The 27,741-nt window shown below is 52.3% G+C and overlaps 11 protein-coding genes across 11 annotated transcripts; 8 read left to right on the forward strand and 3 right to left on the reverse strand.

The window, feature by feature from the left end:
• Positions 1–660: 660 nt before the first annotated feature.
• GT037_010466 (lysophospholipase-like protein) lies at positions 661–2,506 on the forward strand (the record flags this gene model as incomplete). Its single annotated transcript, XM_038935513.1, has 4 exons — positions 661–833; positions 889–1,788; positions 1,838–1,866; positions 1,920–2,506. The coding sequence occupies 4 exons, from the start codon at positions 661–663 to the stop codon at positions 2,504–2,506; spliced, it is 1,689 nt and encodes a 562-aa protein (XP_038781763.1).
• A 770-nt stretch (positions 2,507–3,276) lies between these two features.
• GT037_010467 (glycoside hydrolase family 31 protein) lies at positions 3,277–8,455 on the forward strand (the record flags this gene model as incomplete). The annotated part of the gene is made up of 6 exons (XM_038935514.1): positions 3,277–3,461; positions 3,624–4,070; positions 4,123–4,344; positions 4,395–4,791; positions 4,840–5,216; positions 5,932–8,455. The coding sequence occupies 6 exons, from the start codon at positions 3,277–3,279 to the stop codon at positions 8,453–8,455; spliced, it is 4,152 nt and encodes a 1,383-aa protein (XP_038781764.1).
• Positions 8,456–8,622: 167 nt separating this feature from the next.
• On the reverse strand, positions 8,623–9,841 carry GT037_010468 (30s ribosomal protein s10 protein; the record flags this gene model as incomplete). Its single annotated transcript, XM_038935515.1, has 4 exons — positions 8,623–9,241; positions 9,301–9,465; positions 9,524–9,726; positions 9,788–9,841. The coding sequence occupies 4 exons, from the start codon at positions 9,839–9,841 to the stop codon at positions 8,623–8,625; spliced, it is 1,041 nt and encodes a 346-aa protein (XP_038781765.1).
• Positions 9,842–10,083: 242 nt separating this feature from the next.
• GT037_010469 (inosine guanosine) lies at positions 10,084–11,369 on the forward strand (the record flags this gene model as incomplete). Its single annotated transcript, XM_038935516.1, has 6 exons — positions 10,084–10,300; positions 10,388–10,469; positions 10,528–10,607; positions 10,662–10,726; positions 10,773–10,975; positions 11,048–11,369. 6 exons carry the CDS (start codon positions 10,084–10,086, stop codon positions 11,367–11,369), a joined length of 969 nt encoding a protein of 322 aa, XP_038781766.1.
• Positions 11,370–11,532: 163 nt separating this feature from the next.
• Positions 11,533–12,441, reverse strand: GT037_010470 (uncharacterized protein; the record flags this gene model as incomplete). The annotated part of the gene is made up of 2 exons (XM_038935517.1): positions 11,533–11,919; positions 12,121–12,441. The coding sequence occupies 2 exons, from the start codon at positions 12,439–12,441 to the stop codon at positions 11,533–11,535; spliced, it is 708 nt and encodes a 235-aa protein (XP_038781767.1).
• A 1,281-nt stretch (positions 12,442–13,722) lies between these two features.
• GT037_010471 (nuclear transcription factor y subunit c-3) lies at positions 13,723–14,864 on the forward strand (the record flags this gene model as incomplete). Its single annotated transcript, XM_038935518.1, has 4 exons — positions 13,723–13,852; positions 13,941–13,954; positions 14,016–14,072; positions 14,124–14,864. The coding sequence occupies 4 exons, from the start codon at positions 13,723–13,725 to the stop codon at positions 14,862–14,864; spliced, it is 942 nt and encodes a 313-aa protein (XP_038781768.1).
• Positions 14,865–15,975: 1,111 nt separating this feature from the next.
• Positions 15,976–17,253, forward strand: GT037_010472 (malate dehydrogenase; the record flags this gene model as incomplete). Its single annotated transcript, XM_038935519.1, has 6 exons — positions 15,976–16,020; positions 16,091–16,201; positions 16,254–16,341; positions 16,394–16,856; positions 16,905–17,049; positions 17,113–17,253. The coding sequence occupies 6 exons, from the start codon at positions 15,976–15,978 to the stop codon at positions 17,251–17,253; spliced, it is 993 nt and encodes a 330-aa protein (XP_038781769.1).
• Positions 17,254–17,830: 577 nt separating this feature from the next.
• On the forward strand, positions 17,831–18,667 carry GT037_010473 (uncharacterized protein; the record flags this gene model as incomplete). The annotated part of the gene is made up of 2 exons (XM_038935520.1): positions 17,831–18,201; positions 18,262–18,667. The coding sequence occupies 2 exons, from the start codon at positions 17,831–17,833 to the stop codon at positions 18,665–18,667; spliced, it is 777 nt and encodes a 258-aa protein (XP_038781770.1).
• Positions 18,668–20,596: 1,929 nt separating this feature from the next.
• On the forward strand, positions 20,597–22,841 carry GT037_010474 (solute symporter family transporter; the record flags this gene model as incomplete). The annotated part of the gene is made up of 5 exons (XM_038935521.1): positions 20,597–20,642; positions 20,690–20,733; positions 20,798–21,242; positions 21,292–22,054; positions 22,109–22,841. The coding sequence occupies 5 exons, from the start codon at positions 20,597–20,599 to the stop codon at positions 22,839–22,841; spliced, it is 2,031 nt and encodes a 676-aa protein (XP_038781771.1).
• A 427-nt stretch (positions 22,842–23,268) lies between these two features.
• Positions 23,269–24,090, forward strand: GT037_010475 (uncharacterized protein; the record flags this gene model as incomplete). The annotated part of the gene is made up of 1 exon (XM_038935522.1): positions 23,269–24,090. The coding sequence occupies one exon, from the start codon at positions 23,269–23,271 to the stop codon at positions 24,088–24,090; it is 822 nt and encodes a 273-aa protein (XP_038781772.1).
• A 3-nt stretch (positions 24,091–24,093) lies between these two features.
• GT037_010476 (uncharacterized protein) lies at positions 24,094–27,304 on the reverse strand (the record flags this gene model as incomplete). The annotated part of the gene is made up of 6 exons (XM_038935523.1): positions 24,094–25,306; positions 25,594–26,323; positions 26,371–26,531; positions 26,886–26,960; positions 27,015–27,104; positions 27,159–27,304. The coding sequence occupies 6 exons, from the start codon at positions 27,302–27,304 to the stop codon at positions 24,094–24,096; spliced, it is 2,415 nt and encodes an 804-aa protein (XP_038781773.1).
• Positions 27,305–27,741: the final 437 nt, after the last annotated feature.

Genomic DNA, 27,741 nt, shown 5'->3' on the forward strand with positions numbered 1-27,741 from the left:
TGAAGCGCGAAAAGCTGTTGGGGGGGACAGCCGAGCAAGCGGAACGCTGCGGGCCGCGGGCGTGGCCCAATCCAACGCTGGTCATGCACTAGCGGCTAGCGAATTGTCCTTCTCCATCACCAACGCACCGCAATCGCCCTGCCGACTCGTGCTGCACACCTTAGGTACCGTCTCTTCATGTTCAGTGGTAGATGGAGCTTGTCGTTCGATCGATCAGATCGCGTTTCCTACAGTAGCCTCCCGTATCAGACGCACAAGCAGGGATAAGCTGGGTATCACGAAGCCCTTGTCTCACAGATCCATCTGTTTGCCCATTTGCCGAGCGGCTTCGTCCATACACGTTGCGTGTAAAGGGCCTCGCCTGGCCGGTCAAAGGCGGCCGCGTTGTCGCTGATGCGCTACGCATAGCAGCATTTTTAACGAGCTGGCGCTGCACATACCTTGTAGGCGGGTCGTTTGACGCGTAGTGATTGGCTATACAACAGCCTTCTCGAGAAGCGACTTCATCCTGATTAACAGTCTAACATCCTTCGGCAGCTAGTGGCTTACCGCATGTTTCCTAGGACTGCCGTCTGATCCACCGCTGTTCTCACTAGATGTCAGTACAAGGCTGATTGCTGCCTCAAATCTGGCATTCAGTCTACCGGTTCGTCCAGTGTTATGCGTCCTAACCACTCGCACAACGGCATGTCGTGGACTCCGGTGGACTTTACCTGTGTTCGCTACTCAGCAGTGGAGGGCACACACTATTTCCATGACTCCGCTTTTCCTACCTCGATACAATTCTTGTTGTCGGGTCGCTGGGAGCCTTGGGACGTTAGCTACGTAAAGTAGTACGCTGCGCTTCTTTTCCTAGATATTCCAGTATACGGAACTAACGTCTCTAAGCAAGGCCCAGGATCCAGATGTCCGACGCGTCGCGGAAGAAGCAGAATTGCGACTCGTTCGGGATCCTTACTCTGGATATACTCCATGGCCATCTCCGCCTCCCTCTTCCACGGGTCCTCCCCCACTAGCTCCACTGCACGGCCACAACCCATCTCTACCAAATGTCAACCAAACCACAGGAGCAGGCCTCATGACACCTTCTCCATCTACGGTAGTCGAGCATGCTCCTCCGGGATCGCCACGAGATCACAGTACGCCTTCATCCGCGACAACTGCAAACGTCTATGCCTCTCCATATGCATATCAGCCTACCGCACCGATTGGTTGTACTACAATGCCGCCAGAATCAGCCCCTACTGCCCAGACAGCTCTGGAAGATAATGGTCACCCAGATCACACTAATGCGCACCCGCCGTCTTCACAGTACATCGATCCTGCTCTCCGTGATCAATCAGCACACCCAATACCAGCACCACAAGCGATTCTCTCGAGGACGAGAGAGACAAAGATCCTGCTCTCGATCGACGGCGACGGAATTCGAGGACTGTCTGCTCTCCTTCTAGTCGAATCGCTGGTGAATGCAATATGTATCAAGGTTGGACAGCGCCTCGACAGCCATCAGATCTTTGATTTGACGGGTGGCAGTTCTCTTGGTGGAATAATAGCCATTATGCTATGTCGGCTTCGAATGCAAGCTCACCGAGCTAGAGAAGCATATAAGCAAATTGCCAAACAAGTGTTCGAGAACAAGAGAGCTTACTTCAGATATCTCGACCCTCATGCACAGGTAAAAGATGTCGACGACAAAGCACTGGAGCAAGAGATCAAGAACGTGATTCAGAAAGAGCTAGGCACTTCAGACGAGGCACTCCTAGATGGACGGCCAGACTCCGGCGATGTGTAAGCAAAATATAATCACGGGCTAGACAAACATTCTAACCTGGTACAGTTTCGCGATCACGACACAGATGGATATCGGTATGTACAGGTTGGGGCGAAACAATGAGGTTGCTTTCACTAACCTGTAGAAGGCACCAACAAAGCTGCTCTGATACGATCATATCAAACACGGCGCATAACTGGACCGGACTTGGAACCAAACATGCCCATATGGCAAGCGATGAAAGCGACTTCTGCAGCCCCACGATACGTGCAATCCGAGCCCGGCGTCCCGCAACGCTTCGTGATTGAAAAAGGCCTTGTCGACCATGGGACTACAAAGAACAATCCGATTCGCGATATTCTATACGAGTGTAGAAAGCTGTTCCGATATGCCAATGACATGATGATCATCGTCTCAGTCGGAACCGGCGCCGGTCTCGACCGGAAAAATGAAATCCCTGAGATGGCAAACAGCGTCGAGGATAGGAAGGCCGAAGCAAGAACTTGGGGCGAGAAATTTGAGGCCGAACATGCGGCACTAATGGAGCGGAACTGGATGAAGTACTTTCGGTTCGACGTGACGGGACTTGAAGATGTGCCACTGGAGGAGTGGAGTCACGAAGATCTAATCAAAGAAAAGACATCGGCGTACCTGGCCCAGCCAGAGGTTGGACAGAGATTCTATGCTTGTGTCGACGCGATAACGGCGTTACTGCTGAGCCCGCAAGGAAGGTAGCAATGCACAACGATGAAATGTACGGTCCAGCTGTCCAACGGCAAATAAGCCGCTAGCCATAATAATAATCTCGGTTCATTCTGCCACAGTGTGCATGCTGGACTGACCACAACGCCAATGTCGTGGCTTGCCACTACCCTGTTGGGCTCCGGCGTCCTGTGCGTTTCATTAGGTCCCCGCAGTATACCGCGGACCTGGCGGGGCGTGATGTCGCGTCGGCCTTCAGTTCTCCTATACTACCTCTTGCAACGTGTGACATCATATATTCGATGTCAAGCAGCGCGTCAGGCACACTGCAATATAAGCGAAGCGTGAAGGAAGATCCGAGCTCCTAGTCAGCATCGCATAGCAGCAGCAGCATACGGAACGCCTATGACGCCATGCCTCATCCTTCCTCTTGGCCCAACATGCGCACCGACCAAACATGGGAAACATGTCGCACATCCCTTTTCCCATCATCGGTCGATGCGTCTTGTATACCCCGCGATCAGTTGATTGTTCTTGGCTGTGTAAGAAGACAAGCCCTTGGCTTTGAGTAACAAGCCTCACATTGGAGGAGAAAGCTTACCGCAGACAGAGCCAGCCGCCTCTTGACATCAGAGGCAGGGTGGAATAGGTAGGTAACCTGATGTCGCATGGGAAAGAGCGAGAGGCGGAGGAATGCAGGCTTTGCGGGCGACAAGGTGTTATGTATATCTCCTTTACTCTCTTCGTACTGCGCGTCTCATACCCTTCTTTTCCCTTTTTACTGCGTGCCTCCAAGCTTCGAAATGGCCACCGTAGAAGCAGGCAAGGCGACTGCCGTACCTGACACAGAGCGTGACCCCGACTATGGTCAAGGCAAAGAGATGGATCAAGAGAAAACGGACCGAATCGTCAAAGACGACAAGGTCGAGCTTCAAGACAGTGATGCTTGGGACAAGCTTGGGTACTCTTTTCCAACTTGGCGCAAATGGTGAGTTGAGCTTGAATTTCTTATCCAAGTGCCGCTTTGCCGTGACATACGAGTACTGTGGCAGGACATCTTGGGAGCCTACCATGACCCAATGTCCATGTTTGGTCGCTTCTTTCAAGTCTCGATGGTTGGAGTCCGATGCTAATGGTAATTACATGGTAGGCAGATCCTCATCGTAGTCTTCTTCATCCAAATCAGTATCAACACGAATGCCTCCATGTACTCGCATGCCGTCAGCGCTGTATCTGAACACCATGGCGTCAGCGAGCAAGCAGCCCGCGTCCCACAGGCAGCTTTCTTAATCGCCTACGGTATTGGATGCGAACTTTGGGCTCCTTGGTCAGAAGAGTATGGCAGATGGCCCATCCAACAACTCAGCTTGTTCCTTGTCAATCTCTGGCAGATTCCATGCGCCTTGTCGAAGAACTATGCTACATATGTGGTTTGTCGAACGCTTGGAGGTCTATCGACCGCCGGCGGCTCAGTCACACTTGGCGTACTGGCCGATATGTGGGAGCCAGATGAGCAAGAGTTTGCGGTTGCATTCCTAGTTCTATCGTCCGTTGGTGGATCTGTCGTCGGTGCAATCATTGGAGCCTTCGTAGAAGAGTGAGTCCATCGTTACCAACACCTATAGACAAGCACCAACTCAGCCATTCAGATATAAATCGGTCGAGTGGATATTCTGGGTTCAGCTCATCATTGGAGGCTTCGTACAGGCTGTCCACTTTCTCTGCAACCCGGAAACTCGCTCGACGATCCTGCTGGACCGTGAGGCCAAGAGGCGACGTAAGACGGGTGAAGATGCGAATATTTATGGTCCAAATGAGATCCGAGGCGGTCACAAGATGAGCTTCAAGGAGGTCGGCACTATCTTCTGGAGGTATGTAAAGGATCCAAGACACGGATGCCATAGTGCTAACGAAAACGTAGACCGTTCTACATGTTCTTCACTGAACCGATCGTCTTATGGCTATCCCTCCTCAGCGGTTTTAGTGATGCCTTGATATTCACATTCCTAGAGTCTTTTGGGCCCGTCTACGAACAGTGGGGCTTTGGTACCGTCGGCGCCGGCCTTGCCTTCATACCCATCTTGCTCAGCTACTTCCTGGCTTACGCTTCGTACATGCCATCGATAATCAAGTTCCGAAAGAAGCGCCGGGTAAATCCAGATTCTGTTGCACCCGAAGCCCGACTTTGGTGGTTGTTGTTCCTTGCACCACTGGAAACTTTGGGCTTGTTTGGGTTCGCCTGGACGTCACTTGGACCGGATTATGGCATTCCTTGGATCGCGCCTATGATCTTCTCGGCGATGGTCGGCATGGCAAATGTAAGACTTGAAATTTACCATGGCTGTGAGTCTACTAACAGTCTCTAGTATGCAATCTATCAATCTTCAATCGACTACCAGACCGCTGCATATGGTCCATACGCTTCCTCGGCAACTGGTGGTAACGATCTTGCTCGTGACGCTCTCGCTGGTATCGCTTCACTTTACTCCACACCTTTATACAAGAACATTCCGGGGCGACCCTTGCAATATGCTTCAACGATCCTCGCCTGCCTTGCTTTCGTGGTCACAATACCAATTTATATTGTGTATTGGAAAGGTCCGGAGATTAGAGCTAAATCGAAGTTTGCGCAAAGTCTCGACCAAAGCAGGCATCAAAGAGACGAGAAGAGGAGGAAGAGTAGCCTTGCAGGCATCGAAGGACCGTTGGGGGAGAAAGAGAAAAAGGTTCATCGAGAAGCTGTGTAGGAATAGGCACCTATGGGATGTTGTATGATTGTGAAGCAATTGCATGGGTTGGCACCTTTGATGTATAGCGTATGCGAGTGACGTCTTATGATAGTGCATGCCACTGTTCCCATTACGTCTTCTGGATGGGTGGCGTATAGCTCGGGCGCATGAACGGTTGGTCAAAGTCCCAGACGGTCATAAGAAGATGAAGTCGACAGGTGGAATGCGGCGTTTACGATGACCAGGGTTGTTTTGGTGTTTGACTATTCGATGGCTCGCAAGTTAAGTGGCTGTCGTCCGGCAGGCTCAGATTGCAGATGTGTGTCCTCGTATGCGGTGCAATGCTGTTGTTTCTCCGAGCTCAAATGACAGCGTCGCGTGTCCACTCCACCCTTGGGGTCCGCAACACCATCATCGTCTGGTGCCGGTTTCCCCAGTCGTTTGCCATGGCCTTGGTATGCCGTCTGGGGGTAGCAGGGCCGATTTTGAGCAGTCGGCTGACTTACCTTTTGGGGGGTCTTGCCTGACAAGTCTAGTGTTCACCCAGCCGAGGTCACGCGCGTGGAGCCATGGTGCTTTAGTCAGGCACACGGTCCCTTCCCCAGACGGACGTGCTTAAGATGAATGACGCCGCCGGCATTTGGCTGCGCCCCGCAATGCCACGACATTCCTCCAGGACGTACACAAGAGGCGTTACCTGAAATACATTGTCTTGTCTCATCCACACAGAGCCATGACGAAAGCGCGCTATGACTTCAAGACGCGCCCGGTCGCGCACCCGGACGCCATTGTCGCGGGCGACAAGTACCGCTTTACCATCCTCACCGACGGTCTGCTGCGCTTCGAGTGGGCCGAAGACGGGCGATTCGAAGACCGCGCGAGCACCTTCGCCATTAACCGCAAACTAGCCGTGCCTGACTTCTACGTCTGGGATCGTGGCCACGGCATCGAGATCGTAACCAAGCGCTTCCACGTTGTATACGACAAGAAGAAGTTCAGCGCCGACGGTTTCAAGATCCATCTCAAGGGCAACGTGACGGGCACATGGACATATGGGCAGCCACTCTCCAATCTGGGCGGCACAAACCGCACACTAGACGGTGTAGATGGCAGGACCAACCTGGGCCCTGGTGTGCTGTCCAGAGAGGGCATGGCCCTTCTGGACGACACCAAGTCCATGCTTTTCCAAGACAACGGGTGGATTGCAGGACGCACGAGTGGCGATAGGACAGACCAATACATCTTCATGTATGGCCGCGACTACCGGGAAGCCATGCGCGCCTTCTACGCTGTGTCAGGAAGCCAGCCTCTCCTGCCACGATACGCCATGGGCAACTGGTGGAGTCGATACCACGCCTACGACGAGAAGGAATATCTTGACTTGCACGATCACTTCGACAAAGACGACGTGCCCATGAACGTGGCGGTTGTGGATATGGACTGGCATCTGGTATGGGACTTGCCTGGCGGCGTCAATGGCTGGACTGGATACACATGGAACAAGAAGCTCTTCCCCGATCCCGACGCTTTCATGAAGAAGCTGCACGATCGCGGCATGAAATTGACGCTCAATCTGCATCCAGCAGACGGCTTCCGGCCGCACGAGGAACAATACCCCGAAGTTGCCAAATACCTTGGCATCGACCCACAGTCTAAGCAGACGATCCCTTTCGACTGCACAGACAAGAAGTTTATGGACGCATACTTCGACATCGTACACCACGAGCATGAAGAGCGAGGCGTAGATTTCTGGTGGGTGGACTGGCAACAAGGCAACACATCCAAGATCCCCGGAGTCGACCCTCTCTGGGTGCTCAACCACTTTCACTTCCTCGATAGTGGTCGTGGTTCTCAGCGCCCTCTGATTCTCTCCCGGTTTGGCGGCCCAGGAGCCCAGCGCTACCAGATCGGCTTTTCCGGTGATGCTATCATCACCTGGGACAGTCTACACTTTCAGCCTGAGTTTACAGCAACTGCGTCGAACATTGGGTATGGTTGGTGGAGCAACGACATTGGTGGCCATACACACGGCTACAAGAATGACGAACTCTACACACGATGGGTACAACTAGGTTGCTGGTCCCCCATCTTGCGCCTACATTCAGACAACAATCCTTTCAACACGCGCGAGCCTTGGCGCTTCAACCAAGAGGCACGCGTCATCGTAGAAGACACCCTACGTTTCCGCCACCGCCTCATCCCATACCTGTACACGATGAACGCGAGGAGTGCCTCTGACGACGAGCCACTTATTCAGCCCATGTACTGGGACCATCCCGAGGCTGACGAGGCTTACAACGTGCCCAATCAGTTCCGCTTTGGCTCTGAGATGATTGTTGCCCCCATCACCCAGCCACGCGACCAGACTACGCATCTTGGTGCAGAGAAGCTCTGGCTCCCAGAAGGCCGTTACGTCGACATTTTTACTGGCATTGTATACAACCGTGCCGGCGAACTCACCGTCCACCGTCCCCTAAACTTCGTTCCCGTGCTCGCAAAAGAAGGGTCCATAATCCCCCTCGACGCAGCCTACCGACCCAAATCTGGCTCTCCTAACCCAGAAGGTCTGGAAATCCTCCTTGCTGTAGGCGCAGACGGGTCTTTCACGCTCATCGAAGACGATGGCACAGGGCATCTTGTTGACGACGGCGGCTTTTCAATCATCGACGACGAAGGCCAAGAATCAGCCGATGATACTGTGCGCTTCGCACATACACCCATTACCTACAAGCAATCTACTGGCGTCATCAATATTGGCCCCACCACACCTGAAAACCACGCCATTCCCAAGAACCGGTCTTGGAAGATCCGCTTACTGGCTCATACACCCAAGAAGGGTGCAGAGATACGCTGCGTCACAACCTCTCCTACTACCAAGAAGCACGCAAAGGTCCTTTCGCACAAGGTTACCCAGGAAAGTAATGGTACACTCATCACGCTGGATGCTGTGCCCACTTCGCATACCATCCATATCGAACTCATGTCTTCTTCATCTCGTTCCTCAGCTTCTTCGTCGGGTCCACAACTTGATGTTATCGATCCGAATCCCAAACTCTGGGACATCATTGACAAGGCGTGGGTTGAAATGGATAAGAAGTGGGATTACTGGAATTGCGTCAATAACGGAGAGCCGGTCTTGAACAAGGTCAGGGCGCTGCAAGGGAGAGGCATGCACAGAGGGTTGCTGGATGCGATGCTGGAGTTGTTGCTGGCGGACGGGAGGTATGCTGGAGAAGAGATGGACGAATGGTGAAGTTGGTAGTGCGCTCTTGTAGATCTAACGTGCCCGATGTTTAGAAGAAATGGACAAGTAATCCCCCCTTTGAAAGAAGATTGTGTCTCAATACATGTGTTTGTACATTGCTGCATCAATTCAAGCCCTCTAATGCATCCCACGTAACATCATGCAAGCCAACTGTCCTATGGCCTCATCTCCACCTTGTCCTTGTGTGATTTCATCGCCTCCTTGAACCCATCCCTCTGCAAAATCTCGGCCACCTTATCCATGACCTTGCCCTCTCTCCTCCTACTGTAGTCACCTTCCTTGAGCTCATACCCAGCCCTTGTCGCGTCCTCCAAACTCTCATACTCCCAGATATTCGCCTTCATACCCACACCGTGATACTGATGTTTCTGCAAAAACGCCAACCACGCCTTGATGACGTCTGGATGCCCGTCTTGAATCTGGATAAGTCGGCGCATGGTGATACGCTCAAAGTTCTCTTGCGACTTTTTGAAAATGAAATTGGAGCGGGGCACAGTCCAGCGCTCTGTTATCCTTGGGAGGGGAACGGGACCCCGCGCGCAGAGACCCATGTAGTATGCTGCGCGAACGGCGAAGTCGGCGAAGAGGAGAAGGTTGCGGACGTTGTAGGTGCGCAGTTGGAGGTCGCAGGTTGGCACGCCGTATTCGGGGGTGCGGCGTAAGGGGCGGAGATGTACGGCACGGACGTTTATGGGTGTTCGGAGGGCTTCGAGGGCTTCTGCGGTCTTGGGGTCGAGGGGTGGTTCGTCGGTGGGAAGGGTGATGTTGTTTTGCCTGGAGCCATTGTTAACGAACTGCGGGTTTGGAACAGGAGTTTGGGAAGGAAGACTGACTTTGCCAGCTTGATAGGTTCTAACCCAGCGCGTTTGTACATCTTTAGCAGACCCAAGTGATCAGGTGTGTTTTGTAGTTCTTTCCACCGCCGTTGTGCGTCTTCGCGCGTCTTGGGCTCCCACTCTTCTTGGTCTTGATTGACTTTTTGCTGGCTTGCGTACAGGCTGTTGAATCGTTAGCAGCCTCTTACTTTGCTACTCCAGCGGGTTCGGCATGTCATACGTCTTGAATTCTTGCGGATCGATCCCAGCATCCTCTAACCGCTGATCAAGTGGCATAGCACTGTTCTCCAGGTCCATCTTCAATTTATCCATAAGCTTGACATCCTTGTCTTCTCGTGAATCCCTCTCGTTGTTGTCTTCTTCTGCTCTTCCGCTCTTCGCTCGCGAGAAAGTCTGTGTGCATGGTCGGGGGGCGTGGGCAATCTGTGCAGCGCATTAGCGACCAAGAATTCCTCCTGCAGCAGTGCAATTGCAATAAAACTACCTTCGCCCTCTTCGCCGGCCCCAGGAAGGAGCGCATACATCGTGGCGCGGCCATTCTTGATATCGTCGCACTCACTACGTCCAACATTGAACTTCTTCCAGAGGGCCGATGGCGCTAGTCACGGTTCCGCTTACTGTCTTGGCAACATCGGAATTGGCCGCCGCCTTCCCTCTGTACCCTAGTCGTACCGTTCGAAAATGTCACACGTACGAGGCAGACTATTTCTTTAGATACTGGATTGCACTTCTAGTCTCTTTTACTTCTACTCTATTTCAGCAAACACCACAGCGTTCAAGATGGAGACCGTTTCAGACATGGCAGCTGCACCCAACGCCTATGCCCGCGCTACGGAAACGGCCAAATACGTACGCTCACAATTGCCAGAAGCACTGCAATACCCCAAGGTAGCCATCGTGTGTGGCTCTGGATTAGGTGGACTTGCCGAGACGATTGAATCAGAGCCCAAGGTCGAATTGGCTTATGGAACGATTCCCAACTTTCCAAAGAGTACCGGTGAGTACTGGACACTGAAACATGCTATCGCCGAGGACGTGATTCTTCGCATGGCACAAGCTGCGGGGTACTGATATCTTTGTTTAGTCGTAGGACATGCTGGAAAGTTTGTGTTTGGGCAGATTGGACCCCAGAAGACGCCTGTCGCGCTTCTTGTTGGACGAGCACAGTGAGTCACCAAAACATCGAGAGACTTTGTTTCGAAACAATAATATTGATATGTTTAGTTTCTATGAGGGACATTCGATGGACCTGGTCACATTCGCCACGCGAGTGTGCAAACTGCTCGGTGTCGAAACCATGATCGGTATGATGAGTTGCCAATCAATGAACGTAACCGATTAGCTAACCAAAAGCGAAGTCACAAACGCAGCTGGTGGTCTTAATCAGACTTACCGCGTAGGAGACATTGTTTGCTTGAACGATGTACGTACCATTCTAACGACGTTGACCCTACTCTGACTGTGCTTAGCATCTCAACATGGCTGGACTTGTCGGCATTCATCCTCTGCGTGGCCCTAACATCGAGGAGTTTGGCGTTCGTTTCCCACCTCTATCAGATGCCTATGACCTCGACCTGAGGGTGCGGACGCACAAGGCCTGGGCAAAGCTAGGGCTGGATAAGCAGCAACGAAAGCTACATGAGGGTGTTTACGCATTTGTAGCAGGACCAACGTATGTCATTCATGTCCTTCTCCTCCCCTCTACTTCGCTATGGGTATCAGACAGCTGCTGACTGTCGTCAAGTTATGAGACTCGGGCAGAATGCCGAATGCTCAGTACGCTGGGGGCTGATGTTGTGGGTATGTCAACTGTACCCGAGATCATCGTCGCCAGACACGCTGGAATGCGCATTCTGGCATTTAGTCTAGTGACAAACGTTGCTGTTCTCGAGGCAGGCGCCCACGGAAACGATGCAGCAATTCAGTCCATGAATAGGGCGGAACTGACCGAGCATCTAAGTCAAGGGAAGGCAAACCACGAGGAGGTGCTGGAGGCCGGACGAGAGGCAGCCAAGGACATGCAGGCTTTGGTCAAGCAGATATTGTCCGATCTCCATAGTCAGTAGTAAGGGTAGCAGACGTTAGCGTGTGTTTCCCTGCGAGCAATGCGGGTGGGCATAGCACCAGGAAGGCGAACCCGATATCCAGAATAGAATATAGCATCCATCCAGTTGGCCAGAGCATGAACCAATCTGGCATCTATTGAGCCAGACTGTGGCCAGGCAAATCTCAAGGCTTGACGACCTTGCCTTTGTTTCGCTTTGCCTTCAACGCCTTGTAGTGGGCCTTCTTGCCACTCGCTTTGGCTGTCTGGATATCCTCGTACTTCCGCTTGAAACGGCCAGTGTCGTGTTCCTGGGCGATAACCTCCTCCAACATGGTCTGCTTGCGATCCTTGTTCTTCAAGCGGCTGCTGTAGAACTCAGTGGCGCCCTCGATTATGGTACCGACTTGGGAGAATGCGGGAACGTCGCCCTTCTTGTTGTCCTTCTTGTAGTGGCGCTTCGGGTCAAGGACGTTCCTCATCTTGAGAAGCTGTAGGTCTCGGCGCAGTCCTGGGGTGAGGTCGGTCTTGGGCATGTTGAACCATTGTGATCCAGCGGTGGCCTTCTTCTCCTGGGCAAAGTTGTTAGCATGGTTGCTGACAAGATGCCAAATAAAACTCGAATGAAGTAATGCCTCAGTGTAACTATGAACTAATGGAGCCTCAGTGGTGCAGGAAGGCAACCAAGACGGCGCCCGAGTCTGCTCAGCTGAAAAATTTGGGATAGATATCATCACAGGCATGCGTATGCATGGAGTGTAGCTTGAACGTACCTCTTGCTTCTGCTTCTTGATCTGGAGCGGATCCTCAATCTTCTTGATGCCGTTAGCCAAAGCCTGCTGCTTCTTGTCGACGAGCTTGGAATGATCTAGGCGCGTGATGTTGCCGTCAGTCTTTTCGTAAGTATCGGCAATATGACCGGGCTGCAGCTTCGGCAGCCTGAACGGAGCATCCGACTTGCTCACGGGCGGCGCTGTGGCTGCCTTTGCGCGCATACGGACAGCAGCTTCATTAAGCAGTTCCCGTATTTGCTCATCCGAGAGATCCTCATCGGTATCCTCGGCGAGGAGCGGCTGGTGCGTTGGCAACTCCATGTTGGCGTTGACAGGGAAAAGCAGTGGGAAAATTCGAGGTCGAACTTTTTGTCCCAAGAAGCTCGGACGCGCGCTAACCGTTTTGATTCCGTTGCGCTCAGAACCAGATGCCGTTCGCGCAGACTCTCGCACGGTCATGCGCACTCGATGGCATTGGGGTTGCAACATGTCCACCTCTGCTGGTATGCTAGTGCCAAGTTGCTCCGATGGTTCGCATCCGCCACGTCGAGCCCACTCGATAAATCTCTCCAAGTCAGCTTCATTTCTGTGCCGTCAGCGTTTGACATATTGGCTTATGACGCGCGCTCGCATACTCTGACGCGGTCGAGAGAATCGAACGACGAACAACTCATCGCCGGCATGGCCTGGTGTCTACAAGGCCAATCAAAAAGCGCCGTCCTGGCCAATCGCGTGCTCATGCCGCATGCTCGTCCAGCTGGGGCGGGACCAAGTTCGTCGCTCTAGCGTGGTGCCTCATGTGAAGTGTGCTGCCCTGGTAGCCTGTGCCGCCTAGGCATGGGTTACGATGCGCTCGAGTCTTGCGCCGCATGGAGATTGAATTGTGACGGGGGCGGCAGGAACATTGCGCCGCAACTGTGCTGTCACCTTGTCGGGCCTTGTAAAGAGATGTGGTGCGACGTGCATATTGCGCATATAAGCATGGCTGGAATGGCGATCGCAGCATCTTCTTCTCTGGAAGAGGCTCTAGCATGAGAGATGCTACGTCAGAACATCGAGCTAAGCTTGCATCTGCCATATACTGCAGCTCCCCTTCGCCAGCATTTCTACTTAATTCTCCCGCGTACCTGAGTAACGTTGGGGTCCCTGCTTAGCTGTGGTTCGTTGACTCGTTAGAAACCCACCAACCAAGCATCAACTCCGCGAATATATCCTCGTGCTGGAATTTGATTCGCCGGATCGGAGCATAGGTCAGTCGCGCCCTTGGTTCAACCTCATGAGAGTTGGTGCAATGGGATATAGAGTAATGCTCATCCAACATGGCAGGCCGCACGCAGCGACGCCCTCGCGCCCCAAAAGACAGGTACTTGCGCCTTCCCCGCCCACCTCGCCCCGGCCACTCAGACCGCACCTCTGACGGAATCACGACCTCGCCTTCCTCTCACAACACGCCCACCGCGAGACATTGAGCAGCCATTGGGTGTCGCGCCTCTCTTTCTGCACCATCCCGCGACTGAGGAACAGTTATCGTCCTCCACACGCGCCTCGGACTCACCCAAGACCCTGTCCACCGCGTGACACTTGCGCAACCCAGCCCAAGCCATGGACCAAGTGAATCTCCAGGGCCACGGCCAGCAGAAGATGCGCCAACAGCCTCAGCAAGCTGCGCCTCGCAAATACGATGGCCAGCAGGGCAACCCGCTCTACGATCCCCAGCAGGGTGGCCACTATGGTAAGTCTGCCCTTCCAGCTGCATGCCACGCGACGCGGCTCAGCCTGTCGCGTCCACCATGAGGTCTTGTGCTAACTCTATCTTGCAGGCGCGTCTGCAGCCGTATGTTCTCTCTGCGCATCCGCGCCTACTGCAAACTTGAAGCCGCTGATATTTGGTCCAGATCGCCGCGCAAAACCACGCTCCGGATCCGCAGCTGTTCACCGGTTCCTGGCAGAACGTATGCGCTTACTTCCGTCGTAGCCACCATCACACAAGCTGACAACCATAGGTTAACCAAGGACTCACTGGCAACTACCGCGACATTCTTAACACGTACTGGCAGCAACAGGTCACGAAGCTCGAGACGGACGAACATGACTACAAGCTCCACCAGCTTCCGCTTGCTCGGATCAAGAAGGTCATGAAGGCTGACCCAGAAGTAAAGATGATCTCAGCTGAAGCTCCCATCCTTTTTGCCAAAGGCTGTGACATCTTCATCACCGAGCTCACAATGCGCGCCTGGATTCATGCAGAGGAGAACAAGCGCCGCACCCTTCAGCGCTCCGACATCGCCTCGGCCCTGTCAAAGTCAGACATGTTCGACTTTCTCATAGACATCGTCCCCCGCGAAGAGGCTCATCCCCACAAGAGGAGTGCGGGTCAAAATGCAGCTGTCCAGTCGTCGGCAGCAGTCGTACCTCCCGGCGGAATGCCTCAGCCGGTGCACGCACAGCATTCCATGGCCCCGCCAGACTATGGTATGCCTCAGCATCTAGCACAGCAGGAAGACTACCAGCAACCACCCATGTACCCAGGCCCAGTGCAAGGCGACCCCAGAGCTTATGCGCAACAGCCCATGTTCGACCCCAACGTCTACACTGGCTACCCAATGGGTCAGCAACCGCAGATGTACTCCGTTGGCCAACGTGGGCCTGACCCGAATGCGGGCGACCCACAGGGCTATGGTCGCTATGGAGAGGCTGACCCTGACGACGACGCACAGGGCGAGCGGGTTGATGCTGACAGTTAGAAGCTGGGAGCTAACCCGGCACTTGTTGAACTGGTCCTCAAAGGTCTAAGAGCGGCGTGCCCCATGCTCTAATGGGCAAGGAATTCGTGGAATGGGACGAGGCCGACATGCAGATACAGATACAACTACCTTTTCAGAGGGCCTTGTTGGATGCCCTGGCCCTATGACAGAATTTGATACGGCGTTTAGGTGTAGTGTTTTGGAACGGCCGCGGATCGGCTACTTTGCGGCAGTCTCACGAGCAGATATCCATGATAGAATAACAGCTAGCTTCCATGATTGTCATGTTCATTCATCAACAGCACAGTGAAGCATGCCTCGGCGCGGAAGTGGAAACGTCATTAGCAGCATCCCGATCCGCCCCGGTAACTAAACTGGCTGAACATGACCTCGGTCAGCCAGGGTCCAAGATCCACATCACATCATGTCCTGAAGATCTATGCACAAAAAAGATGGTACCGAGACGACCTACGGTCTGACGAGCCGCGCAAGTGGATTGCGGTCGCTAATCAAGCAACCCGAAGACGATTTGTTATTTGATGCGAGGTTTCTCACACATTCGCAAGCGGCCGAACTACTACTTACCGCACGCGGGCTAACAGGCCGTCTTCTCCAACCTATGGGTCTGTACCTGCATCTGTTAACTAGCAGACATCCGACCTCTTCCGATCGCTCGAGGCACCGAGGCTCACGGTTGCGTGCTTGGCTGTCGCGGGCAAAGCATGAAGATGCACTCCAGATTTGGATCTATCAACTCATGGACCTCTGTATGTGAGGCTGAATCTTCTCTACCAAGATCTCAACAAGCACCCACGAAACTAGAAGCGTCACAAAGCTAACCAGACTGCACTGGAGAGCGCATTAGACTGCCGTTAGCTTGAAGCGCATCCCAGACATACTCCCGCCGGTACCCCGCGAAAGTGGGCCCGTGCTCCCACCCCACCTTCCTGGGTCCAACAGAACGGGCTCGTGGTGTGCAGCTCTTACCTACTTTACTCCAAGCCACCTCCTGCTTTCTTTCTCTCACCGACTCTTCCATTCCTCTTTCAATCTCCCTTTTCAACTATCACCTCTACAACCCCTCTCCTTCTTCTAAACAACTTACATCACAATGGTCAAAGCCGTAGTAGCCGGAGCCGCAGGAGGCATTGGACAGGTACGAGCCCGAGAGTACCGCAGGGACTTATATCTCCGCATTGAAGCCGGTACTGACTTATCCTCGACAGCCCCTTTCCCTGCTCCTCAAGTCCTGCCAACACGTCACTGAGCTCGCCCTCTACGATGTCGTAAACACACCAGGTGTCGCTGCCGATCTCTCGCACATCTCAACCCCAGCAGTATGAACTAGCTCTAGCCCCGCATATACACAGATATACTGAAGCTAGACAGACTGTTACAGGCTTCCTGCCCAAGGAGGACGGTCTTCAAAAGGCCCTGACCGGCGCTGACGTCGTTGTCATCCCTGCCGGTATTCCTCGTAAGTCAGACTGTTACTATTGCACGATCACCACAAGCTAATGGGTGCTCAGGCAAGCCGGGTATGACCCGTGACGATCTCTTCAAGATCAACGCCGGTATCGTACAGGGTCTCATCGAAGGCGTTGCCAAGTACTGCCCAAAAGCATTCGTGCTTGTCATCTCCAACCCTGTCAACTCGACCGTTCCCATCGCCGCCGAGGTCCTCAAGAAGGCTGGTGTATTCGACCCCAAGAGGCTCTTCGGTGTCACCACTCTCGATGTTGTCCGTGCAGAGACCTTTGTCGCTGAGATTACTGGCGAGAAGAACCCTGGAAACCTGAACATCCCGGTCATTGGTGGTCACTCAGGAGAGACCATTGTTCCTCTTTTCAGCCAGTCAAAGCCGAGTGTCAACATCCCCGCTGACAAGATGGATGCTCTTGTAAACCGTGTTCAATTCGGTGGTGACGAGGTCGTCAAGGCAAAGGAGGGCGCTGGCTCAGCCACTCTTTCCATGGCTTACGCCGGATACCGGTAGGTTTCATTTGCAAAGTCTTCCATGCTCTAGCTAACCACGGATAGCTTCGCCGAGAAGGTCATCAAGGCCTCCAAGGGCGAGAAGGGTATTGTCGAGCCCAGCTACGTCTACCTCCCAGGTGTCGAGGGCGGCGATGCCATTGCCAAGGCCACCGGTCTTGATTTCTTCTCTGTCCCCATTGAGCTTGGTGTAAGTAGACACGAAATCTCTAATTCCAGCTTGTGTCCGTAATATAGCTAATTCATTCGATAGGCCGGAGGTGCCGAGAAGGCCATTGACGTTGTTAGCAGCGCCAATGATGCAGAGAAGAAGCTTCTCCAGGCCTGCTACGACGGCTTGAAGGGCAACATTAGCAAGGGCGTCGAGTTCGTCGCGAACCCTCCTGCCAAGTGAGTATACTCGGATATCGGTACCACTTGACTGCAAGCTCATGTGCGCCGTCCGCAGATAGATTATAAGCCGCCATGAAGCGAATGAGAGATGACACCACGAGAACATGTCTTGGGATGTGCGTGGATTCACGCCAATCTGAGCAAAATATGAATGATTTGACGATACCATACTATGAAGTATCAAAGTGATATGCATTGCCTACCTGAATCCTACTCGGGACGTGCGGTGATGTTGATAAGAATTCATTGCGCTTGTCGAGACATGACATGACGAATCCTTGCAATTGATCGACCGCGGCTCTACGCAACCCGCGTGCACGTCTGGACTCCAACACCAGCACACCGCAAGAGACCCCACACTTCGCCCAAGCTGTAACCACAACCTGTCGACCTACGAAAAAACACCTAGATATCAGCGAAGACCGAACTACCGTATATATCCGAGCCGCCATTGTAGCCCGCTTTACATCGAAGCGCGCGCATCTTCTTCTCGCACCGAACCCACTCCCACCATCACCCGTGGACCAAGCCACCCTGATACTCTTCTGGGCGCACAAAGACGCAAACCACCCTTCAACATGGCGCAGGCCAATCCCTCCGCACCGAACGAGCCCTCCACATCCTATGTCGACCCCACGTTCTCACTAGTGAACACATCGTGTCTCGATCTCTTACTCATAGAGCTTGTACCTATGGCATATCGCATAACAGCTGATCTCGCCGCACGAGAAGAGGAGTGGATTCATGGATCGTCGGCCACAAAGCCAAAACGATTGTCGGGCACAAGCAACGACGCGTCAAGCACGGCAGCAGGCACAGCAAGAGGAACAGATGGCGGGCCGGTGGGGGGAGGAGGTACTGCAACAGTGGACGAGGAAGAAGCAAGAGAAGCTGTTTTCCATCGACTAGAGAACTTGGGGTACAGGGTCGGATTGGGTGTGGTTGAACGGTACATCCGTCCCTCAAGTCATACTTGGGCTCTCAAGATCATTGCTAACATTCGACACAGATTCTCCCGAGACGCACCTCGACCAACAACACCTCTCGACTGCATCAAATTTCTGTGCAAAGATCTCTGGACGCTCCTCTTTAGAAAGCAGATTGATAACCTCAAGACCAATCACCGTGGCATCTACGTCCTCACGGACAATACCTTCAAACCCCTCGGCCGCATGTCGTTTGATACGAAGAAATACGACGCCGCCATGCAAGCAGCACTGGTAGCACAAACAGGCGATGTAGCACTAGGACGGGACGCGAATAGCCAGGCCAGGGTTCAGCCATTCCTGTACTTCCCAGCTGGTCTGATAAGAGGATGCCTTGCAAGCTTGGGAATACAAGCGACAGTTACGGCAGAGAGTGCTGCGCTGCCCGGAGCAACGTTCCAGATCCGGACTGCAGGGGCGAAGAGCTAAGAGAATGGGCGAGGCGGTACACCATCTGTTTTTTTTTCAGCGGCATTGTGCGGCGTTGAAGGGTCCTATCGAGTTGATGTACTTGAGTGGCCATGGAATTACTTCCGGTGAACAGCCGCTTGGGTCAAGAAGCGGCCTTTCACGCTTATGCGTGGTTATCCGCATACTATACCCTCTTACAACAACTGCAGTAAACAAGAAAAAATATCGACTCAGCACACCAATTGTAGTCAGCGCGCCCGTACTTTCTAAACATCGTCACTCTACGATTAGGTCAGCCCTAAATAAAGACCGTGTTGTCTTAGCAACCTACATATCTTCAGCCTGGCATGTACAACGTCCTCCAATATCTACGTACGGAAACTCAAACATGCCGGCTCTCTCGAATATGAGCCTAATAGCTGAAGCTGTTTTCCCTCAACCATACGAACAACAAGTCATGGTAGCACATCATGACTCAAAGCCGATATCTTGACACGTGTTTTAGCCTCCCCTGCAGACTGATAAACTCTCACCCACATGCATTCTCCCTGTTCGTCTTGATTTCATTGGTCTGAGCTCAAGCGCTCGTCTCGGATCTCACGAAACAATCTAGTGGTCTAGTTAGCATCGCGAAATTGCACCACTAGGCTATTGCTTCCATTAAAGATAATGTTCCCCGTCGAAAACGAATGGCGGGCTTTGAAGCGGAGAACCTCGCGAAAGATCCGGCACATGAACCGAGGATTGAAAGGGATGCGAAGATGAAGCGATCCGCTTTTACGAGGAAGAGTGTAGGTCAGAGTACTGCGTGGCCGGATCGGGGTGTGGGAGATATCAGGTGTGACCATGACCCGGAGAAAGCCAGGCAGCAGAAGTCCGCATGGTAAGAACGGGTAGTCGGATTCAATGTGCGTCGTCTCGTGTCGAACGTTCTTGTTCTGGGTAGAATGCATATACTATACAACTACGTGGCGGTTTTCGGGGATCTTTCCGAGGGACTCAAGAGGCCATGCAATCCCGGTTCGGTTCTGGAGACAAAGGCATCTGGCTTGTAGCAGCGGCAGTGTTCCAGCAAGCTGTCAGTGAGCTTGACGGCATTGAAGCTTCCTAAGAGCGCTATAGTAGCTGCAGGAATGGTGCGCTCGAGATATGGACGAGAAATGAGGAGCTGAAGCTATTCATTATGGGACTAACCAACGACGTCGAAATGCTGGATTTTGTCACATGTACCGAAGTAACAGGATAAAGATTTACACCACTATTCATTAACATCTCCTGGAAATATTAGGTTCACGCTCTCCAAATCTACTTATCTGACTCCAATTGGAGCTGTTAGGTAGCTCCAACTTTCACCCCAGCGATTCGTCGTTCGCGGGGTAGATTGCTAACCGAGCAGGGGGTTTATCAATTGCTCGACGTGCCGCTTTCGGCAGCTGTATCCTACCTCAAACATGACATCACGGCCTTAGCAACAAGCATCTCAGCGGCAGACCTACTGCTAGCATGTTTCTTATCTCGACTTGACGAACAGTTATCGGAGACGTCGTCGCGTTGGAAGCGTTTCACGCAGCCCAAGTACGCTGCACAGCTAGGCAATCTAATTGGACAGACTATTCGTCATGGACTCGTACATGCGGAGATTTCTCGATTCTGGCTTATCGCACGAGGCACCCATGTCGTATCGTTGGATCGTCGCTGCCACTGCTATTTCGCAACCCGTTTTGCCTATCACACCAATCGAGGTTGAGCATCATGTTGTACTATCGCCGCGGAAACGCCGTAGGCGGCGAACTGCTCCTCGAGTACAATGGCAGTATCTCTACGGACCCTGGCCGGTATTTGGAGTCGATATGGCTGTTGAGGATGTGTTAATATAATCGCTTTCCTGGAAACAGAGAACCTGCGGAGTTTTCCAGCCTCTACATTCCACTTGTTGAAGCCTTCACAATGGCAGACACGACTAAGATACCTCTCCCAGTGGGAGCTGGCTATGGTGCGTTCCCTACAATTTCACCCAATGATCACAACTGAACCTTCCAGGCGTCGTCGTTGGCATCGGCTTCTTCTTTGCCTTTCTCATGATGGTAAGTGGTGGCGGTACGAAATGCATGTGAGGCATGCACTGACTTCGCACCTCCACATCTGTAGGGCATCTCCTGGCTGCAAAACAGATACACACGTTACTCAACACAATCATCCGAAGAGTTCAACACTGCGTCGCGCTCAGTCAAACCTGGTCTCATCGCTTCTGGTATCGTTTCGGCATGGACCTGGGCTGCCACTCTGCTCCAATCCTCTACCGTAGCATACCAGTATGGTGTGGCCGGGCCGTTCTGGTACGCTGCCGGTGCGACAGTTCAGATTCTCATGTTCTCGATCCTGGCTTGCAAGGTCAAGCAGAATGCGCCGAGATGTCATACATACCTTGAAATCGTGAAAGCGAGATACGGGACGGTTGCACATCTAGTGTTTATGGTCTTCGCGTTTGTAACGAACATTTTGGTGGGCAGCCAGCTCTTGTTGGGCGGAAGTGCAGTCGTTACTAGCTTGACGGGCATGCCGGTGTACGCTGCTGTATTCTTGATTCCAGTTGGTGAGTAATGTCTGAGAAGTCTATCCTAGAGATTTGCTGATAGAGACAGGTGTCTGCGCCTACGTTATCCTCGGTGGTCTGCGAGCGACTTTTATCTGCGACTACAGCCACACTTTGATCCTTATGATCATCATCCTCTACTTCATGTTCAACGCATACGCTATCAGCCCTTTAATCGGCTCCCCCAGCGAGATGTACGAGCTGCTCAAAAAAGCTGGGACCCAACGCCCAGTCAGTGGGAATCAGGACGGCTCATACGTCACTTTGAAGTCGAACTTTGGCTTAATATTCGGTGTCATCCAATTATGCTCTGGATCTGGAACCGTTTTCCTGGATCAAGCCTACTGGCAGCGTGCGATCGCCTCCAAACCTTCTACTGCCGTACGGGCATATCTCCTAGGAGGGATTGCCTGGTTCGCTATCCCATTCGGCTTTTCGACAACGCTTGGTCTTGCAGCTGTGGCGCTCACCGATAACCCACGCTTTCCCACTTACCCAGAGGTACCTACCTCTGGCCAAATCTCATCTGGTCTAGCCGCGGCCTTCGCTGCGGAGACACTGATGGGACAGGGAGGTGCTGTTGCACTGCTGGTGGTTCTCTTCATGGCAGTCACGTCGTGCGCGTCTGCAGAACTCATCGCCGTTTCTTCGTTGCTGACATTCGACGTTTACAAGGAATACGTTTCGCCCAAAGCCTCACCAAAGCAGTTGGTTTTCGTTTCGCACATTATGATTTGCGTTTTTGGATTGATCATGTCTGTGTTTGCCTGCATTTGGAATGCGGCATCGATCGACCTTGGATGGCTTTTCCTGTATGTTTTCCCCTATCTCATGGCTACCATATCATCGTTACTAACATGTTGAAGCGTTATGGGTTTGCTAATCGGTGGCGCTGTGTTCCCGACTGCCTTCGCCATAACATGGCGGAAACAAAGCAAAGTTGCCGCTATATCTGGTTGTCTCTCTGGTCTTGCCGCAGGTCTCACTGCATGGCTAGCGACTGCGAAGAGTTATTACGGCGAGATCACTGTAGAGACTACTGGCATGTCATATCCAACGCTCGCAGGCAATCTGGCAGCCATCATGACCGGACTCATTGTAACAACCACAATTACTTTGATCAAGCCGGACAATTTCGATTGGGAAATCACTCGTGCCATCAACGCTGTCGTTACAGATGGAGTAGATAACGCTGCAACGCCGAGAGATGCTTCCACACCCGAACTCTCTGATGCTGGCGAGAAGAAGATTCCAGCCGATGCCACCACACAACCCGAAGCAGCCGCAGCAGAGCTTCCACATCATCTAGCTCCTCCACTAGAAGAGGAAGACGACCCTTCCACACTCCGTCGCGCTTTCAAGCTCGCCTGCATCTCCGCATTCCTGTTGACCTTCATCCTGGACTTCCTTCTCCCCATGCCCATGTTCTTCTCGCACTACATCTTTTCTCAGGGCTTCTTCACTGCATGGGTGGTAGTAAGCTTTATTTGGGTATTTGCAAGTAGCGCGATTAGTTGTCTGTTGCCAATTTGGGAGACCCGAGGGAGTTTTGCGAGACTGTTTAGGAAGATGGGTGAGGATCTCAGGAAGAGAAGTTGAACTGTGAATTACAGACTTTAAATAAGGCTTGTCTACATTTAGTTTATGTGAATAGAAATACTATCCAGAGAAACAGTCAAAAGTACGTATAGATTCGTATCTTGACATGAGACTGAACGCAGATGTCGCATTTGTCATAAAAAGCTATGGATCGAATGACATAGCGTTCAACAAGATAACGACTATAATCTCGTCCGCGCCGCTCAAAAAATCTACTACGTAGCCCTTAGTTAAAATATTTTCATCATAAAATTCCCAGACAGATCAAAGCAAGGTAGGTCGCCTTTACGCCCTTTCTAAACCATGGTACTACTAGCTCCTGCATTATTAAGACTCATCACCATATCCTCTACCACCTATCTTCCAGAAACAGAGACACCTCTATTTTTGTTCACCAAGCAACACGAATACATATTCAGCAGATAGAATGGGTAAGCGCAAACCATACCCTTCAGGTCGACCCCCAAAGAACAGTGTAGCTGCAAGAGGAGAAGAAGAACAAGGAACAATATTCTTCTACATGCCTAAGGAAAAGCCGTACGGTGTTTTTTGTCAATGGCATACCAGCCCGTTCAGCATACCCATCACCTCACTGCAGTGGCTCGTTGACATGGCGCCTCCACCACCAACACCTCGAACTGCGTCTTCGTCGATTCCAAATCTCATAACCTCTATACGAACAACGTCTACAGAATCCTCGACTATCCTCTTTGCTCACACCGTATCAAATTCAACTATATCATTTACTTGCGCCGAGCAATCCTACATGTTCTGCAAAGCCGTCTATTTCTCGGACGCGAACACTGCCCGTCTTATCCTCTTGACTTCAGACCCTAAAGAACAAAAGAAGCATGGTCAGAAGGTCAAGAACTTTGATTTGAATGAATGGGGAAGAGTGAAAAGTAGGGTTGCTAGAGTTGGGAATTGGTACAAGTACACGGATACTAAGAATAAACATATGAGGAGTGTCTTGTTAGGAACACAGGGGAGGGAAATAGCAGAAGCGGCTCGGAGAGATCGTATCTGGGGGATCGGGTACAGATCAGATGAAGCAGAAACGTATAGAGATTCTTGGGGGGAGAATCTGTTAGGGAGGTGTTTGATGAATGTAAGAGATAGGATTGTGGAAATCGACAAAAAGATGGCAGAAAGGGACCCCGGAGGGAATGAAGACTGGGAGTGGGACGGACTGTTAGGCGATGGAGAGGCTTTCGAATGGCCTGCTGGTGCTGCAGTCGCAGAAAGATGAGATTTAGAGTTCCTCCACCTCTCCCTCTTGAGACCGCGGCCCATGCCTCTGTAAATCTTCAACCACCAACCTCGCCACTATCGCATGTCCCTTTGGTCTCAGATGGAAAACTCTCTTGTAGCTATCCGGCAACAACCAGTGGATCGAATCGCCCAACCATCCTTCTCCTTGTATTCCTCCGTCTTTTCCTCCTTTCGTCTTGTTCACAAATCCCTTGTCAGGATCAAATGTCCAGTCAGGATGCTGCTCGAGCGTCTTGTTGATATCCCTTGCGATACCGCCCTGGAATGAGTGTTTAGGTACATCGTCGCCAGTGCGGTTCTGTAGCGCAGTCTTATTTTCGCCTGTATCGACGGTATTCCATTCGTAGAATGCCAAACCGAGGCGATTGGGATCAGGTTCTAGGACGTCTTTTTCGCAGTACCGACCGCGTGCTGCAGAGATGTGCGCGTCATAGTCGATGAAACGGACATTTGGGCCAGCATCTCTTACGGCTTTGGATAGTATGGTATTGACGTTGTGGACCATATTGTTCAGTTCCAGTCTCAATTCGCGCTTGAGATATTGCTTCGTCCATTCCACGTCTTTCCAGACGGCCCAGGTTACATTGTCGCATGTTTGGTCGTCAGTGCCAAAGAAGCCTGCGTAGCCTGTGTAATAGATAATGCCATGTTCTAGATTCATCTTCGGCTTCGCAGCTTCAATGAGCAGTGTCACGTTGTGATAGAGTTCCGTTTCATTCGCGATCTTCGTGCGCGCTTCGTCAATGGCTTGTCGGCACGAGTCTTCGGCTGACATGTAGAATTGGTATACGCAATTACTCAGTATAGGTGTTAGCCCGATATCGTTTCCGCCGGCGGACATAGTGAGCAAGTCTAGGTTATCCTGCAAAGCAGGAATCTGCTTTTCGAGGATCTCGGTGCTTGTAGCGCCAGAGCAAGCGAGGAACTGGTGTGTTCGGTTAGGGTTGTCACCGAGAAGAGAGGCTTGAAGGATGTTTGGATATGATTGTGCGTATCGCGAGCATAGCCAATCGAGACGGTCTCCTGACCCGAGACCGGCGGAGTAGGAGTCGCCTACTGAGGCGAAGCGTTGGATCCATGGGAATTTGAGGACAGCCTCGTTAACACGAGATTGTACTGCACTATTGAAGAAGTCGGGAAAGATGGTAACTAAGAGCCACTTGTTGAAGTCAAGATCAAACATGGTGCCAGCACTAGGAAAGTATATAGTTTGAGTAGAATGTAGGATGCGAGTCCATACGGGGGTGTCATTAAGCAGTATGACGATGATGCATTGTGGACGGCAAACATGTCAAGAGGTTTTTCTTGTCGTTGTTGCCTTGTCGTGCCGATGGAGCGCGGCCGTCACGCGCCGTAAGCTGAACTCTTCGTGCGCGAACCGAGGGCGCACGCGGTGATGACTGGACCACGAGTGGCTGGAATCAACATTTAGCTCGACACCATCTGGACAGGTCTTTATGAGTTGAAGATCCTAGAGTACAGCTTCTCATGTCTTCCAACCCAAAGATCCATGACTGGCACACTCTGCCCCGCATCTTGGACTGTCTTGTCCCACCCCTCATCAACCAGCCCACGTATCCTCTCCTGCAGCTCGGCGCTTGCCAGTACCGCTTGGGCTTGGTAAGGTCCCATGACGCTCGCCCTCACCGCGGCACTCACTACAGTCCGCGCATGTGAGAAGAGGAACAAGTAGGCGGCTTGTTGCAGCGGAACGGCCAGAATGCTCGTAACAAGTCCCCAAAGCGGTGCGAGATGCACGTTGACGAGTTCCGAAGTACGCAGGGCAGCGGAAAACGACTTGAGCGCGCTGATAGCCGCTTCGCTACTCATTGTTCCATGCATAGCATCTTGAGACGCGTGGTCCTTGGGCGTGTTGTACTGCGTCCGAAAGCTGCGGTCCCAAACAGCAAGTAACGCGCGCCCCTGTGCTATGCTCGCGCGTCGCGCAACAGTGCACGGCGTGCTCGCGTCGAAGTCATTGTCCAACGTCTCAATGTCCTCTGGGTGGCGGTAGCCGGCCAGGACGTAGGGGAGCGATGTGCTTGCGAGGCTCGAAAGCGACAAGCGGAGGAAAGTGTGGAACGCGGGCAGCTGTGACGCCGACGGCGGCGACGGCTTGTGGTGGGCGAGGTACGACTCTAGTCCGCTGCTAAAGGCGAAGGAGCCGAGTGGCAGGGCAGAGTCTGCGAGCAGAAGAAGAGCGTGCAGTGCTGCGCATGTTAACAGCTGTGGTGGCAGGTGTGCCGCGATAACGCACCTGCGTCGTTGGCGGGCGATGAAGGTGTCGCTGCGACATTGTCTGGATTCAGTCGGGCTTTCGCATCGTGCAAGCGTCTTTCAAGATTCTCAATCTCCTCCTCGAGGGCTTTCTCATCTGAAGACGGTTGTGTCATCGTGTGAGTCGGAGCGAAGATGCAGCTACTGTAGGGTACAACCTGCGGCTCGGCGACATTTCCGAACATAGACGAGTATCCATTTGGGCGCATGCATAGTCTTTACACATGCATCCGGTCTAGTCTGAAAGCAGGCACATATCTCATTGTTGTTCCATTCCATTTCGTAGCATCAAAACATATAGTCATCATAATCGTAGTCATTTACCTGCATCCAGAACTCCAGAAAGACCAGCCCATCAAAGCCATAGAAGGGGGTATACGTGAAGCCGTTGCGCCAAAGAATAAAACCAATGCTCCACCTTCTAGGCAAGCGTGATTGTAACGTCATGCCTATGCGCTCTCCTCCTTCGCATCCTTCTTGGGGATATCAGCGAACATCAATGTGCCGCTGCCTTTGTTTGACTCCAAGTTCTTCGAGCTTGTCTTCTTGAACAGCGTCTGTGGCTTCGACCTATGCTCACATTAGTCTACATTCTTTTTTGTATACAGTTACAAAGTAACTTACTTCTTCATGGCATGTTTGGTCTTGAAAGCCTGCAACTTCTGTGTAGCGGGGCTCATGATTTCGTCCGACGGCGAAACAAACTTTTGCTCTCTGATACATGGTCAACAATGCAAAGTGTGGTGCTGCATGTACAAGAAAACTCACGGCTCGCTGTCAAGACGCGACTGCAGAACTCGGCGGTGGTAGTCAAGGCTTTTGGCATCCTTCTTCTCCAATCCCTTCTCTGGTGAAGGCACGGGCTTGACTTGCGCGTTGGTGTCGCGAGGAGTAAGGACTTTGGAGGCCATCATTATGGGGTGGTCGTGGTTGTAGAAGGCGTGTATGTTGGTCAAAAGTTTTCAGATTCAATCGTCTTTGGGGAGTATTGAAAGGTTGGAGTGGCTATAGTTTGTGTTGAAGAGTAAGGTCTGGACGGGGCTTGATATATGTCGTCGTGGTGGTCATGGTAGTCATGTTCAAGGGTGTTTATAGTAGCCCGTCGCGTGGGGCAACGGCGAGGAACGCGTTGCGAACGTCATGGCCCAGGGCTGCACCCCTACTCTGACAGACCCTGCACCTGGTCTTACCTTCCACTTTAAAGTGACGGTTCAAACATGGTTGGCTCTCACTTAACGTTCTCGCTAGTGTACCGGTCCAAGGTGGCCGCCCATTGCCATGTGTGAGTCAAAGGATATATCGGGTCATTATATGGCCAAACAGTACATGGTATCTGGATTTGCATTCTCTC

Source organism: Alternaria burnsii, assembly GCF_013036055.1.
Source record: "Alternaria burnsii strain CBS107.38 chromosome Unknown 756, whole genome shotgun sequence".
Taxonomy (NCBI): Eukaryota; Fungi; Ascomycota; class Dothideomycetes; order Pleosporales; family Pleosporaceae; genus Alternaria; species Alternaria burnsii.